General features: G+C 39.2%; 1 protein-coding gene across 1 annotated transcript; it reads left to right on the forward strand.

Annotated features, from left to right (window-relative positions):
* The first annotated feature begins 293 nt into the window (after positions 1 to 293).
* LOC149828205 (NADPH-dependent aldo-keto reductase, chloroplastic-like) lies at positions 294 to 13,092 on the forward strand. Its single transcript, XM_090016781.1, has 8 exons — positions 294 to 362; positions 561 to 702; positions 2,274 to 2,324; positions 3,164 to 3,240; positions 3,344 to 3,431; positions 11,332 to 11,607; positions 11,714 to 11,962; positions 12,897 to 13,092. Exons 2-8 carry the CDS (start codon positions 571 to 573, stop codon positions 12,978 to 12,980), a joined length of 957 nt encoding a protein of 318 aa, XP_089872907.1. The 5' UTR covers positions 294 to 362; positions 561 to 570; the 3' UTR covers positions 12,981 to 13,092.
* The last annotated feature ends 2,638 nt before the right edge of the window (positions 13,093 to 15,730 follow it).

A 15,730-nucleotide genomic window follows, 5' to 3' on the forward strand; every position in this document is an offset into this window, starting at 1 on the left:
CAATTTTTTTTTTATTTGTCCGAGTTTTTTTGCCGCCGAATTTTGCCGTTTTTTTACTTTTCTCACTACGCGCGCACGATAGTCTAAAAACGATAGCGGTCAAAGCGGAAGAAGCAATTTGCAAAAAAAAAAAATTGAAAAAATTGGGATCTAGAATCTTCCACCGCCACTGCCATTAATGGAAAGAGAACGAGGATCTGGACTTTGGATTTCGGATCAAAGAACGAAACCCGAATTTCAAAGAGTCAGAATTCAATTCCCTCTATAAAAGGCACCCACATGCCAACCCCTCTCTCTCTCTCTCCGTTTTTCAAATTTCTTCCTCCGATCCAGAAACTCTCTTTCTCACTCTCCCTCTCTCGGTACGATTGAAAATCACGATCTGATTGCGTTTTTCTGTTTCGAAAAGTGCGCATGTTTTCCTTAAAGACTGTCGTTACTGAAAATTACGCGCTCAGAATGGAGATTTTGTTGCGTTTTTTCTGATTCTGGATTTAGTTTTTTCTTGGTTTTTGCACTTTGGAGGACGAGAATCTACAGGATTTTGCGTGTTTTTTTAGGGTTTCTGAAATGGCGGAGGGAAATGCCAAGGGTCCTCTGTTCTTCGAGTTGAACACCGGGGCGAGGATGCCGTCGGTCGGACTCGGGACGTGGCAGTCGGAGCCCGGACTCGTCGGCAACGCCGTGGAAGTCGCGATCAGGGTATATATTTTTCTTACTTGATCTTGATCCTGATCCGACTGTTTTTTCTTTTAGTCTTTTTTTGAGATTTTTTTGGTGATCAATTCAATATTTTTTCCTTTAAATTTGTTGCCGGATTTAGATTGAAAAAGTTAGGGTTGATCATGATATCAGAAATGAATGCATTGTTTGTGCATGTATTCATTAGGGAGATGGAGGATTCTGACAGTTAGATGTAAAGAAACAATCTGTTTCGTATCTCGGTTGCGGTGTTGGCTGTTCTGTGGAAAGAGAGAAAATTTGATCTCAAAAAAGATGCTACAGGATGTCGATATAATTAATATTATGGTTTCTGATGTTTGAAATCAGTCATTTCTTTTTCCTTTTCTGTATATGTACTTTTTTTCAATACTTAAACTGCTGATATTCGGCGAATTCTTTTGTTGGATGATCCATGCATGATGCGACTTTTAAAATAGAACTTTATGATAATATTTAATGCTGTTTAACGAGTCTTTTTGCTGTGATTTTGTATTGGTTAATGACAGTTTTTGTAACATGCATGGTTTTCTTACTCTAGCTGTCTGCTTGTAGAAGGAAACATAGTCTGCAATGGTTAAAAAAAAATGGTTTTCCTTTTGGCCTTGGGGGATTTTTCAGAACCATCATTTTTCTCATTTTCCATGGTAAAGGTTTTGCGATGAAAACAAATTAAATAAGTAAAATAATACATGAGCAAAAATGATATATAAGTGAAAATTTGAAGCAGATTTTCCCCCGTTGTGAGATAATCTAATATTTTACAATCTTAAATGAATTTAACATGATTGAAATCACAATTTACTTGTTTTAGTGATAATCACAATATTTTCCATATATCTTCCATTTTATAGATTTTTTGAACTTCCACACAAATCCTGTTTTTTTTGGAGATATTTCTGAAAATGTCACGATATTGCAACGGGAAGGAAAGGTGAAGTCCTCTGCATATTAGGTAATGCTCTTGCAGTTTTGGTGTGAGCATCTTGTTATGTCTTGCATGAGATTAGAAAGCACACAATCTGAAAGTGATTCCCATAAAATTTAGTTTTCAGAAAACACGTTTTTCATCGTGCCTCCATGTTTACACAAGACTGGCCTTGGCTAGCTTTTTACCATAAGCAGGTGATTGTGTTGAACAAGGAATTGCAACTAAATCCATGAGATAAGATGTCATTATGAATTTCAACCTATATACTACTTTGAGAGGAAACAATGGAGGAATGGTGCCCTTTTTGTTTGTGCTCGGGACAAATATTTTAGTGCCTTTCTCTTCTTAGGATCTTAAGCTTTGAGCTTAAAGGGACCTCTTTTTCTCACTTCAAAAAGAAAAAAAAGAAACGTAAATACACTTGCATATGGCATTTTTGTGTGTAAATTCTAAGGTTATCCATGTATACAAATCCAACTGCCCTCATGAACTCTATTTTTATGTGCTAAAGTTATTCTTTTTTCACCTGCTAGTTTATTTGCAAATTATTACCTATCCAATTCGTTGGAATTTGTGAGAGAATATTTAGGCTTCCTCACAATCACTTGATGCATTGTTGCAGGCTGGATATAGGCATATTGATTGTGCTCGAATCTACGGCAATGAGAAAGAGGTATTGGCGACTGGCTGGATATGACAAATCATTATCTTGTTTTGTCCCCCTCCATTTCCAACTTGAATATGTGTTGGTAGTTTTTAGTACTTGATCTTAATGGCTTCCTTTTCATTTAAAGTGTTTTTTTTGTCTTTCAAGCAATGTAGCTCTTAATGAAAATGGTACTATGACTTTGATGATGATGACGACCTTTTCGAAAACTCTTTGACCAAGTTGTTGTGAAGAATCCCACTTTTTTTGAAAACCTCCTGTGGTGTTGCTTTTGTCCAGAATTTCCCAAAACCAAGTATTGTGACTATTGCAACCATTGTAAAATTAATTTTGGAACTGTCCACCTATTGAGAAAAAAGAAAAAAGAAGCCTATAAAAAAAAAACTGGTTCACCCAAAACAGTTAAATTCTGATATTACAGAAAGTGTTGAAAGGGATTCCTGTCTATCGCACAATGATTCAGTTTAACTGCTCATGCTGTTGCAAACCTCTGAGAAAGAATGAGAATCACAATTGAATGTAATCACAGATTTCTCTGGTATGCCATTTTGTCAATGGAAGTACTACTTTCATGATTCAGATATAAATGAAACATTGAAACATTGAAACATTTGTTTTTAATTTTTTTAAGATGGTTTTAGAAACTCTTTATATATGTTCATCCATTGGACAAGAAAGGAAATCAAGAGAAAGATTTATTGTTCTCTTCTTTTTCCAAAAACATAAAAAGAGCAGCTGAAGTTTTCTTGTTTAAACTTTAAACTAATACACATTGGTATGGCTCTTTTGCACTAAATATAGCCTTTTGAGTTGATAAAGATTCTTGTGCATGTGAATGAGTGCAGATTGGGTTTGCTTTAAAGAAGTTGTTTGAAGAAGGTGTAGTAAAGCGTGAAGATTTGTGGATTACCTCCAAGCTTTGGTGGGTTTAATTTTGTTATGTTTTGCCATTATGAGTTTTTTCTTCTATCAATGAAGAGAAACATGCATTATTTTTCTCTTAATATATTATGATGGCACTACAGGTGTAGTGACCATGCACAAGAGGATGTCCCTGTGGCACTGGATAAAACTTTACAAGATTTGCAGCTGGACTATGTTGACCTTTTTCTTGTATGGTTTCTGTTCCTTTTACTTAATTTATTGTGTAGTTCTCAATGTAGTGTTAACAGTTTATTCTTGAAAGTAATCTTCTTTTTATGGTTATTATTTGCCCAATTATCTTCATAACTAATATCTAGTGTTGAGGGTGCACTTTTGGTCTTTAAATTTTTTTTAGGTTTTGCGTTTGGAAGTAAAATTTACTAACATTTTGAAAATTGTAATTTTCTTTAGAGGAAATTTTGTGGTCAAAATGTGAAGTATCAAAAGTACAAAATGCATGTAACTTGTTGCTGTGGGGTCAAATGAGATAGGTGGATGGTAAAGTTGCAGTATATAACCAAGGGTTCTCAGGTTCAAATACCTTGGGGTCTTCCCCCGAGCTTGCTACAAAATATTTTCTGAACTCTCAAAGAGAAGATAATGCAAAACTATGCAACCAAGTCCCCCTTTTTGTTTCTTCTTTCCATTTTGTCCTGTCTTTGCACACAACTTTGTTCTTTGAGTTATTAGCTGAACGTAATGACAAAATGAAATATATCTTTTTGTTCTTCACTGGTTTTATAGCGGGAAGAAATGATCTTTATGGAGTTGTACTTTTGGGTGCTAACTCTTGCCACCTGCCATCTATCTTGGCTTTGCTGATTTTTTATGGTTTTTATAACTTTCAAGAGCATCATGTGGAACCAAAAGAGCTTTACACGGTCCTACTTGAGTAATTATGCAAGGGTGGGTACAACTTGCTCTCTTTATTTTTTTTGGATTGACAAGCTGGGGTTAGTCTGAACCCTACCAGTTGCATTTGATCAAAACCGTTCAGACATCATTACCGGAAGGAAACCAGTCTGGTGGTTTGTCCTTCCAAATTCTATCATATTCAAAGACTCCGTATATGGTGAGGTTCCTAGGAACCGTATTATACTCCTTTGGAATTCAAATGCATCAACATCTTTATCTTTCGGCAAAAATTTGAATGACCGACATGTCAATTCTAGCACGTGCTGATCTCCCTTCAATAGCCTGATTGAAAACAGTCACTACATCCCGCCGTGAGGACTCAATGATCAGCTGTTGCGCTTCCACCTCGCCAAGCAAAAATTTTCACCACATCCATTCTCTTTCTCCTGCTGAATGGTGTCTCACAAACCAGCCCATTCGATGAAACCTGCCCATGTTATCCCGGACAGCAAAACCTATACACCACTTGATGTTGATCACACTTTAAACAGAGTGTAATCCATCCTTCCGGAGGCAGCCTCCATCGATTGGCAAAAATCCAATTAGATTTAATGGGATAGTCAGTCCTGCTTAAAATGGGTAGTAAGTGCTCTTGTATGCCATTCAAAATGTCCGCCATCATTCTTTCAACAGACTTACTTTCTTGGTCAAATATGATGTGATTCTGAACATCCCAAATCTTTCTCACCAACGACTGAAACACCACTAACCGGCCCCTCTTGATAACCTTGTCTCTAAAACTGGAGGAATTTCACCTAGTGAGTGCTTGATCCTACGAGTTATACCTTATATTTTTACCAAATAGAAAGCCACTCCATTTCCAAACCCTTCTGGCCAAACTGCATTTCACAAAAAGATGGTCCACCGATTCAAGGCCCTTCATACACACAGGGCAGCAACTGGCAACCTAGCATTTGTAATCAGTTTTGGGTCAGCAATTTGTCTTCCACCGCCCACTGAAGAGTGATTGCTGCTCTTGGGATGTGACTTTTAGTCCAAATTGCATTGTAAGTGGAACTTGAAATTCCTTTCTTTCTCGATTTCTCCCAGGCTACCTTGGTGACAACTGACAACCCTCTCTACTTGGAACCACAATAGTTGGTCCTTCCCAGCAGGCCCCCATCCTCCGTGCAAACATCTATAAGAGACTCTGGAACTTTGCCAATGAAACAAGAGAGATATTGCAGAGCATTATCATGGGCCCCAATAACATCTTTCAATGAAATTCCTCTAAGAGCCAAATACATACTCTTATCCACCTGACCTCCAAGAAGATTGATAAGAGGAGAATAACATGTCCATGGGTCAAACCAGAACTCCACTAGATTGCCATCCCCTACCTTCCACCTAGCGCTCTCTTCAATAATAAAAAAACTTGCTTTAAACGCCTTCCACCCCCAAGACCCAAGTTGCTTTCTCCGTTCATACCAAATCGAGTTGCAAGCAAGGTATTTATGGCTCAAGATCATCCCATGGATTAGCCATCTTAGCTGCCACATAAAAACCCATCTTCGCTAAAAGGGCCATATTCACCTCTTCTATTTTGCGGATGCCCAAACCCCCTTCTTCACGAGGGAGACAAATTGATTTCCAGTTGAGGAGGTGCATACAATTAATAGAGCCGTTAGACTCACTCCATGAAAAGTTCCTCATAATTCTTTCCATTTGCAAAATAATGGACTTTGGAAGTTTGACTCACATCATCCAATATGTAGGAAAGGTTGCTAGAACCGCATTGATCAAAACTACTCTTCCTGCCATTGATAACAAATGACCACTCTACCCCTCCACCTGCTTATGAAATTTAGTCACCAAGGGGGCACACATCTCCTTGCCCCACGAAAATTGGAAGCCCTAAGTATTTAATAGGGAGCTTCTCTACTTGCTCTCTTTATTGCAATATGCAAGAAGAATAATTATCTTCCTTGGAATTTGGTACCACTAGCCCTTGCTGATTTATGTGGTGCCAAATTCTTTGTATCATTTGCATTTATTATCTTTGTGCATACATAGTTTGAGCTGCATGTGGATAATCATGGTTCCATGGTATGTCTGAAACAACGATATATGTTCTAAAGCAAAGTCCTCGTGCATGGTTTCAAAAGTTGTTTAAGGATGATGTCATCCACATATACCACCATAACTCCTATGCCCGAGTTAGTTTTCTTAATAAATAATGTGTGGTATGACACTGACCTATTAAAACCAAACTTTGACATCACCTCAAACAACTTTTGAAACCATGCACGAGGACTTTGCTTTAGACCATATATCGCCTTTCTTAATCAGCAAACCTTCTGACACTCCCCCTCAACCTTGAACGCAGGAGGTTGTTGCATGTAGACTGTCTCAGACAGATCCCCATATAAGAATGCATTTTTCACATCTAGCTGTGACAAACTCCATCCATGGTGAACGGCTAAAGAGAGAACAAGACGAATGGTGCCCATCTGTACTATTGAGAAAAATGTCTCAAAGAAATCAACATCATATGTCTGAGTATAACCTTTTGCTACTAACATGGCCTTGTTCCTTTCAATTGAACCATTTGAGTTGTTCTTAATGGTATATACCCATTTGCATCCAACAATGTTCACACCCAATGAGGGATCAATGAGGTCCCATGTATGTTGAGATAGTAAAGCATCCATTTCATCTTACATAGTCTGCTTCCACCGGCTATCGAGTACTGCCTTTTGATAACTCAGAGGAATAGTTTCAGCAGATAAGGCAAAAATAAATGCTCTCATCTGATTACCAAGTCTGGCATCAGACACAAACTGAGACGTATGATATAAGGTGCATTGTCGTGTCCCCTTTCGCAGAGCGATTGGCCTGTCATCATCAACAGAAATGTCATTGTTAGCAGGAGTACTTACCTCAGGAGAAGAAGAAGATGGAGGCACTGGAGGAGGTGGAGGTCTATGCACGTACACTAATGGAGGATTGTGAAACCGTGAGGTAGGTGAAGTTGGATTGGTAAAGGGGGCATCGATTTCAAGAAAAAAGGAGGAACAAGAAGAGGAAATGAGTCATCTTGATCAGCTTGCAGCCTAGCACCAGTACTGGAATAACATGGAAGGGACTCCAAGAAAGATACATCCGCACTGACATACTCCCGACGAGAAATCAGATTATAACATCGATACCCCTTTTGCTTTTTTGGATAGCCTATAAACATACACTTAGTGACTTGAGTTGCTAATTTATCACGGTCAGGTCCGAGTCTGTGCACAAAACAAACGCACCCAAATACCTTGGGCGAAAGAGATAAGAGAGGTACATTAGGATACAGGAGTTGCAAAGGAATTTGGTCTTCCACGGATGAAGAAGGCATGCAGTTGATCAAATAGCAGGTCATGGTAACTGCATCACCCCAATATGAATCAGGAACATTGGATTGAATCATAAGGGTGCGTGCTACATCATGGAGATGCCTCTGTTTTGCTTAACCACCCCATTTTGTTGGGAAGTATAGGCACAAGTGGTTTGAGGTTGAATGCCATGGTCTCGATAAAATTGCAACAGTGTTGTGGTTTTAAACTCAAGGGCATTATCAGTGCGGATAATCTTAACAATTGACTCAAATTGAGTTTTTATTTCAATAACCAATGATTTTAAAGTACGATGAACTTCAGATCTTTCTTTTATTAAGAACACCCAAGACAACTTAGAAAAATCATCGACAATAACAAGATAATAACGACATTGGGTCCTAGTAGGAATCTTGCTAGGACCCCATACATCAGCATGAAGAAGTTCAAAGACTTTATGACTTGACTGACTCTGACTAGAAGGAAACAAATTCCTATGATGCTTGTCCAACTGACATGCTTCACACTGGAATGATGTAGTAGACGGAATTTGAGGAATGATACGACGAAGCTTCGACAATGAAGGGTGTTCGAGATGACGATGCTACTGAACTGGACTCGAGGAATCTGCCGCATAAATATTTCTCACTGGGTGATGTAGATAGTAGACTCCATTTTCTTCATAGCCTCTACCAATCTTCTTCCGCTTCAGCAAATCTTGAAAATGACAACACATATGATCAAATATCACTTTATAATTTAGCTCTTTTGTGAGGCAACTAACTGAGAGTAAACTTTGAGAAAATGAAGGAGCATGAAGGACATTGTTCAACTGCAAGGAAGATGATATAAAAACATTTTCCTGGCCAATAACAGGGGAGAAACTCCCATTAGCTAATGAGACACTTCGATGTGCAGTAATAACCTTTAACTCTGAAAAATGTTGAGAGTTTCCACATAGATGCCTAGATGCACTAGAGTCAATAATTCACTTACTATCATGGGAAGAAAGATGGTCTCCTGTTGAGTGGGTCACACCAGCTACAAGTGAAAATGAACTTGAAGGACGATGAGCGACTAGCTCATCATATTCTGCACGACTAAGAGTGATAGAATTACTAGGAGAATTGGTTTCATTCTCTACCTTTAGTTTTGTAACATTAGCTTTTGGAACATTTGGCTTTAATGGAGAAAATGCAGATCGTCCATGTTTATCCCAACAACGATTTTCTAAATGTCCTGGTTTTCCGCAATAGGTACATTGAAGTTTACCTCTACCTCCCGTACCTCTTCCACGACCTCTGCCTCTAACATTCAGAGAATTTCCTCATCCATAACTAGATGGAACAATTAAAGCAGATGATTGAGATGCAGGTTGAGATTGTGGAAGAGAGATGACAAGTCTACTCAATCGATTGTATGCATCAACAAGAGTAGGAATATTAGACCCGATTAACATTTGGACTTTAGCAACTGAGAACTCTAACGATAGGCCTGTGAGGAACCAAGCAACCATAGTTTGTTCTTGATGATCTTTTTGTTTTGAGCAACACAGAGGCCTGTGAGCTATGTCACAGGGATTCGGCTAGCAGGGTGTCGCACTCGCGTCGACGCGACTCGACGCGGGTGCGGGTGCGGCACCGGGTGCGGTCAACCCTATCCTGGGTGCGTTGACCGGACCTAGGATCATTTAAGTCCATTCTTGTTTTGGATTTTTTTTTTAAAAAAAAAAATTGCCCAATGGGCTACGAATTTTTTTTTTAAAAAGTAATGCTGACAGCAGCTGTCTGTCAGCTGTTGACCCCCTTTTTATATAAATATATATATATATATATAAATATATATATATATATATATATATATATATATATATATATATATATATATATATATATATATATATATATATATATTTACATTTTTGCCCCTGCCGCACCCCCGCACTCGGGTTTTTTGGAAGTGCCGAATCCCCGCACCCGCACCCGCGCCCGCACCCGCACCCATGTGACATAGCATGTGGGCATTAAGTCTCTCAAAGGCAGCCTTAACGGAGGCATAATACCGGGCCAAGGTCTGATCATCTTGTTGTAAATTATATATCTCCTATTCAACTTGAAGAATACGACTCACATTAGTATCTTGAGAGTACGTATCTCGAAGATTGTCCCACATCTGTTTAGCCGTATTGTAATAAATTAGGCCATCTGCAATATGAGGTTCAATGCTATTCATGATCCATGACATAACAATGCCATTATTTTCTTCCCAAGTATTGTATTTTTCTGTCTTATCGTTTGGTTCAGATTCCAACAGAATATGTTTTCTATGATGTCCAGGCACTGACATCATAAACATTCTGGACCACCTTGCATAGTTTGTTTCATTTAATTTTACGGAAGAACCATATGAGAAAGGATTGGAAAAGGCTTTGTATTCTTCAATAGCCTTATTCTTATAATAAGATTTGAGAACTACCCCCATAATGAATAACACTAACTCAGAATTCACAACAAATGTCGTTGCTGCAATAGACGTCCACGATCACAAAAAAATTTGTCACAGTTTGTAAATCTGGTCGACTATCAGCAAAAAAAATAATCCACTCTCCAATCTACTACGAAATCAGATCTGAGTTCTTCAAGAACTTATGATCTGCTCCACAATATGCAGATCCACTACGGTGATTAGTCTTCACCACGACATCTAGCTTTGAACCAATCAGAACATATGATCAGATCCAAAAAAAAAAAACAGGAGCCAGATCCACAACTATATGATATTTTAATCTTCACAACACCCAGATTTGTTATCAGATTTGAACCAACCACAATATGCGATCAGATCTGAAAAAAATCAGGATGCAGGTCCACGACTATATAAGATATTTAATCTTCACCACGCCCATATCTGTGATCAGATCTGAACCAACCAAAACATACGATCAGATTAAAAAAAACTGCTCCACAATATGCAGATCCACGACTATAGAGTGTATTTAATCATCACCATAACACACACACAAATAACGACTGTCATATCTGACCGTCACCCACTTCACGACATCAGCACAACACCCATACCTGTATCCACCAGATCTGGTCGACAGAAAACACATAGCTTCACCACGACTTTTAGATCTGATTACAGATTTGAGTCACGACGCTTGTCAGACTACAGATCTGTACCACTCGGTTCCTCCAAAAAAAAAAACCAGACACACCTTAGATTTGATCTCCTTCACGCGGTCTGATATCCTTCATGCGAGCTTTGGCGCAGAACCCGAAATCACGCTCCCAAGGTCGATGGCTTTGATACCATGTGAAACAGCAAACAAAATAGTAAAAGACTAAGAGAGAGAGAGAGAGAGAGAGAGAGAGAGAGAGAGAGAGAGAATTTTTCTAATTAGGTCTAATCTCCTGTAGTTTAAGTAGAGATTAACCAAAGAAATAAAATTACATTTAGGTCCCTCATTATTCATAAAATATCAAAACAACCTTAACAATAGATAAACCCTAAAGTAGTCGACTTATCTTAACAGTATGGAACCCCCTCAGTTCTATTTGGAGAGGATCATATACTTCCCTATGAATATTAGATGAGATGTCTGTTCTTATGTAGTGATTATTCATATGATGCTATACCAAGCTGACTGGATTCATTTGGCAGTGGGATATGTACTTGGGCTCTTGCTGTGTCTTATGAGGACCAGTAAAAGCATTTTATTCACTATAAACATGTTTCTTTTCATGTATCAGTTTTGAGTCCAAATTACTGCGGTCAGCACTAATACTGCAGAGTGGCTGTTTGATGCAAAAAGTGTTGCATTCATTTGGTCTAACTAAGTTGTCTTATCTTGGAAGATCCATTGGCCGATGCGGACCAAATCATTTACGGATTCTTTCAATCCCCAAAACTTCACTGCTGTTGATATTCCTAGCACTTGGAGGGCAATGGAAGGGTTATATGATTCCGGCAAGGCACGTGCCATTGGTGTGAGCAACTTTTCTTCAAAGAAATTGGGTGATTTACTGGCGTATGCGAGGGTCCCACCAGCTGTTAATCAAGTTGAATGCCACCCTGGCTGGCACCAAGCAAGTCTTCGAGCATTCTGTCAAGCAAAGGGCATTCACCTTTCCGTAAGTTGGCAAATCTTTAGTGTTTGTGTTACTTTAATTCATCTTCTCTACACTTTCTCATTATATGCCACATTGAAATTTTAAAGAATTTGATCTGTTTATGCAGGCCTATTCACCATTAGGTTCACCAGGAACAAAAGGGATAAAAAGTGATGTCCTAAAGAACCCTATCCTGATTACGGTTGCCGAAAAACTGGGCAAGTCACTAGGACAAGTGGCTTTACGGTGGGGACTGCAGAATGGGCAGAGCGTGCTACCTAAAAGCACTAATGAAGCAAGGATTAAGGAAAATTTTGATATACTGGATTGGTCTATCCCGGATGACTTGTTCGCCAAATTCTCTGAAATAGAACAGGTTAGTAATCTTGTTAATTTCAATTATAATGGCCTGCCTAATTTATTGCAAAGTCTTTCCATGTCAATTCAGTTTCTTTTTATAATTTCCTCCTTCCTAACCATCGTCGGTGTCGCCCGTGTGGTCAGTGGGGTGTCTATGAGGGTACTGAGATGAAGGCACCAGACCAAACCCCACTGACGCACGGGTGTGTCCGTAGGTTTCAGAGGTGGGCCATGTAAGGCAGGGTGGCCCCACCCGGGGTTTTCCTTGCCTTGGCAAAAAAAGTGAATTTCTTCCTTTGTAAGATAGCTTATTGATAGCTACCTCACAGACCAATTAGCTTCATTGAAAACATGTTAGGATAGCTTCTTGATAGCTACCTCACAGACCAACTAGCTTCATTGAAAACATGTTTCAGACTTTCAGTTTCAGGTAGATCATGTCAATCTCTTCTTGTGGGCTTGATATCAGTTCCATTGTTGATATTGCTATCATGCCAATACGTTTTTCTGCTAGATCAGGTTAAGTATAGGTGAAACATCTGAGGTGGCTTCAAACTGATCTTACAGTTCAGTTGGCCATGCATCGACTGCTTAATGAACATCGCTGCTTGCCCTACTGAGCATTATGTGGTTGGTTTGGACATCCATTGCGCATTATGTGGTTGGTTTCAATCATATAAACGATCTGGTCCCAAATGGGTAGTAAGCACTAGGAATTTCTCCAGTGTTGCATTCTATCTTTGAAAACTTTCGCATCTTTTTGAGGTGGGTATTGTTCATTTCTAAGCCGAACTGCATGTTGTAGAGTTAATGCATAAAAGCTTGAGGCAGCATGCTTGATTTCTCACTTTGGTGCTCACGCATTCCAAATGTGGTGCTTCAAATAGTGTTTTGCCCTTACGTTTCTTCTAGTTTTATGGATCTATTTGCCATCTTCTCTTTGATTACAGAGGCGGCTGATTCGAGCTGAATTTTTTGTTCATGAGCTCAGCCCTTACAAAAGCGTGGAGGAAATGTGGGATGGGGAAGTCTGAGATGATTATCTCATGTTTTTCTACATGAATTCTGATCTAGTGATGAACTTTTCATGTTATTGCAATCGATTGGAGACTCTCCTAAGTGAATAGATTGAATAAGTTTTGGAACTTTATACCTTCTGTGCTACAGTGGGAACCCTAACCCTCCACACACAAACCTCTCTCTCTCTCTCTCTCTCTCTAAGGTTGGCAGTGGAGGGGGATACAGGCCCCACCCCGTTTGGACTAGGGATGGAGGACATCAAACAGGGATGGAGGTTAAAATCAAAATCCGTGCAGGAATGGAGGCGGGAATGAACTTACGCTTTCTCCCGCCCCGATCCCCGCCTTGCCCGTCCCCAATCCTTCTTTAGGGGTGGCAATGAACCGAGGGAAACAGGTTCCTGCCCCTCATCGCCCCATCTGAACCGGTGATGGAGGCGGAGATGAAGGTTAAAATCAAAACCCGTGTGGGGGATGGAGGGCAGGATTTTGAGACGGGGCGGGGGTGGAGACCTTGTCCCCTAACCCCCGCCCCAGTCCACTGCCAGTGTGTGTTATAACCAAAGGTGAAGGATCGAGCTCACTTTCCTTCTATAGTGAACATGATATATGATATCTGTTGTAAGGTGAATATCTTCATTAACATTCTGTTTATGCCTTTACATCCCCCTCTAAGGAGAGAGAATGTTCTTATTTTGAGACATTATTTTTTCTTTTTTGAAAGTTGCTTATTTAGCACGGCAGTTTTTATTGTTTTCAGTTTTTTTCTCCATATTTTTGCATGTTTGGAACTTTTTCAATACTTATCCAAATACAAAAGTTTTTCAATTTATGGTGAAATTTTCTCTTGCCTTGAAAGTGTTGAATGAGTTTGTTGTCAAGGCTTGGTATATATATGACCAATGTTGTCGAAATCGTTCTGAATTGGCCAATTGTTTTCTTTTTTTTTAATATATATATTTTTTTATTCTTTGGTCTTTTAAAGACACTTGTGCACCTAGGTGCATCTGAAAGTGAGAAAATGCAAGCAGGAAACAAAAAATGGCAATTTTTTAACTGTTGCAAATTAAAGAAAATTTTTTAGTCTTTTTTTTTAAATGTAGTTTTTGATAGGAAAAATTCCCCCTCTTGGAGGGGTGGAGGAATTTTTCTTATCAAAATCTTTTTGCACTAGGGCAGCCATTCACCCATAACATATTTCATTCCATGGGCAGCCATTAAAGCTTCCTCCATCTTCGTCTTCCTCCCACCTAGCACCAGTTCTCTCTCCCTTTCTCTTTTTGAGAGGGGGCTGGTCGACTCTCTCTCTTACTTTCATTTTTTTCACAGTTTTTACTCCATTATTCCATGCTACACAAACAAACAAGTGAAATTTTTTCATTTAGAAAGTTATCATATCCAAAATTTTCATAGGCAAAATTTTCTTAGAAATTTTTAAGCTTCTAAACGTGCCTCTATTGAACAGATTTTAACAACATTGTTTGTAACTATGTATGACTGATCAACTCTTTGACAGCTGCTTCTACGCCCCTGTTTGGCGGACCTTTAAAATGCTCGGTTCTAAAGTTGGATTTCATGTTTATGGATCCAGTTGGGATGAGAAACAATTTCAGCAAAATTCAATGATACGGTGTTCCATTTGGTACACAAAATTGGTTGTGTTTAGTGGCACCCAAACAGTGCATGGTGTCTTGAGCCCATAGTGACAAAAGTAAAAAAAATGGAAAAATTTGGCAGCTATAAACTCAAAAAAATATAAAAATATGTAAATCTTGCAAATTTTGGCAAAAACTTGATAATAAAATTTTTTGTATAAATAAATAAAATATTTTTAAAGTATTTTTAATGTTAAATAGCTAATAAAAACTTAAATATTGCCTTTAAATCCTGATGTTTATGTTTCTAACAAAAATCACTAGAAATTATGGGTTTTAACTTTCAGGTAATTTCTTGCGATATTTTTATGAGATTTGTCACTGTGCTTAAGCCTTCCAATGCTTGTGCCATTTCTAGTGGGAACGCATACTTCGCCGCATTTGATTGTCGGGACACAGTTGTTCACCTTTCACCAGGACAATGTTGTCCCATTTTAGTGGTGGATTGTCCAATTTGGGCGGAACACAAAGTGTCGAAAATAGGGATGGCAGTGGGGTGGGGCGGGGCGGGGGACAAGGTCTCCACTCCCACCCCGCCTCAAGATTTTATCCTCCACCGCCGCCTCCATCCCTGGCGGGGAATGGATTTTATCCTCCATCCCCGTTTCATGTCCTCCATCCCCGGTTCAAACAAGGATGAGACGGGGCGGGGATATTGCGGGGAAAAGTGCTCAGATCGGGGATGAGGCGGGGCGGGGAAAAGTGCACGTCCATCCCTGCCTCCACCCCCGGACGGGGATGGATTTTAACCTTCATCCTCGCCTCCATCCCTGTTTCATAACCTTCATCCCCAGTCCAAACGGGGCGAGGTGGGGCGGGGCCCCGCTTTCCCTCGGTCCACTGCCATCCCTAGTCGAAAACCCCTTCTCTTCTTCTTGCATCCTAGACACTTGCGTCCAAGACAATTGTTCTGAACGAGGGTGTTGATGATGTAACTGAAAAAAAAAAGTTTGCAGCTTAACCTAACTGATAGACGCATTATGGCTTGAAACAGGGAATGTCTATGAATCGATATCCGACCAAATTTGATTATGCTTAGTTGCATTTAGTAAGCCAAAACTATATCCAATTGCATTAAGAATATATATATATATATATATATATATATAT

The sequence above is a fragment of the Nuphar pumila genome, chromosome 9 (genome assembly GCF_984573655.1).
Source record: "Nuphar pumila chromosome 9, dmNupPumi1.hap1.1, whole genome shotgun sequence".
Lineage (NCBI taxonomy): Eukaryota > Viridiplantae > Streptophyta > Magnoliopsida > Nymphaeales > Nymphaeaceae > Nuphar > Nuphar pumila.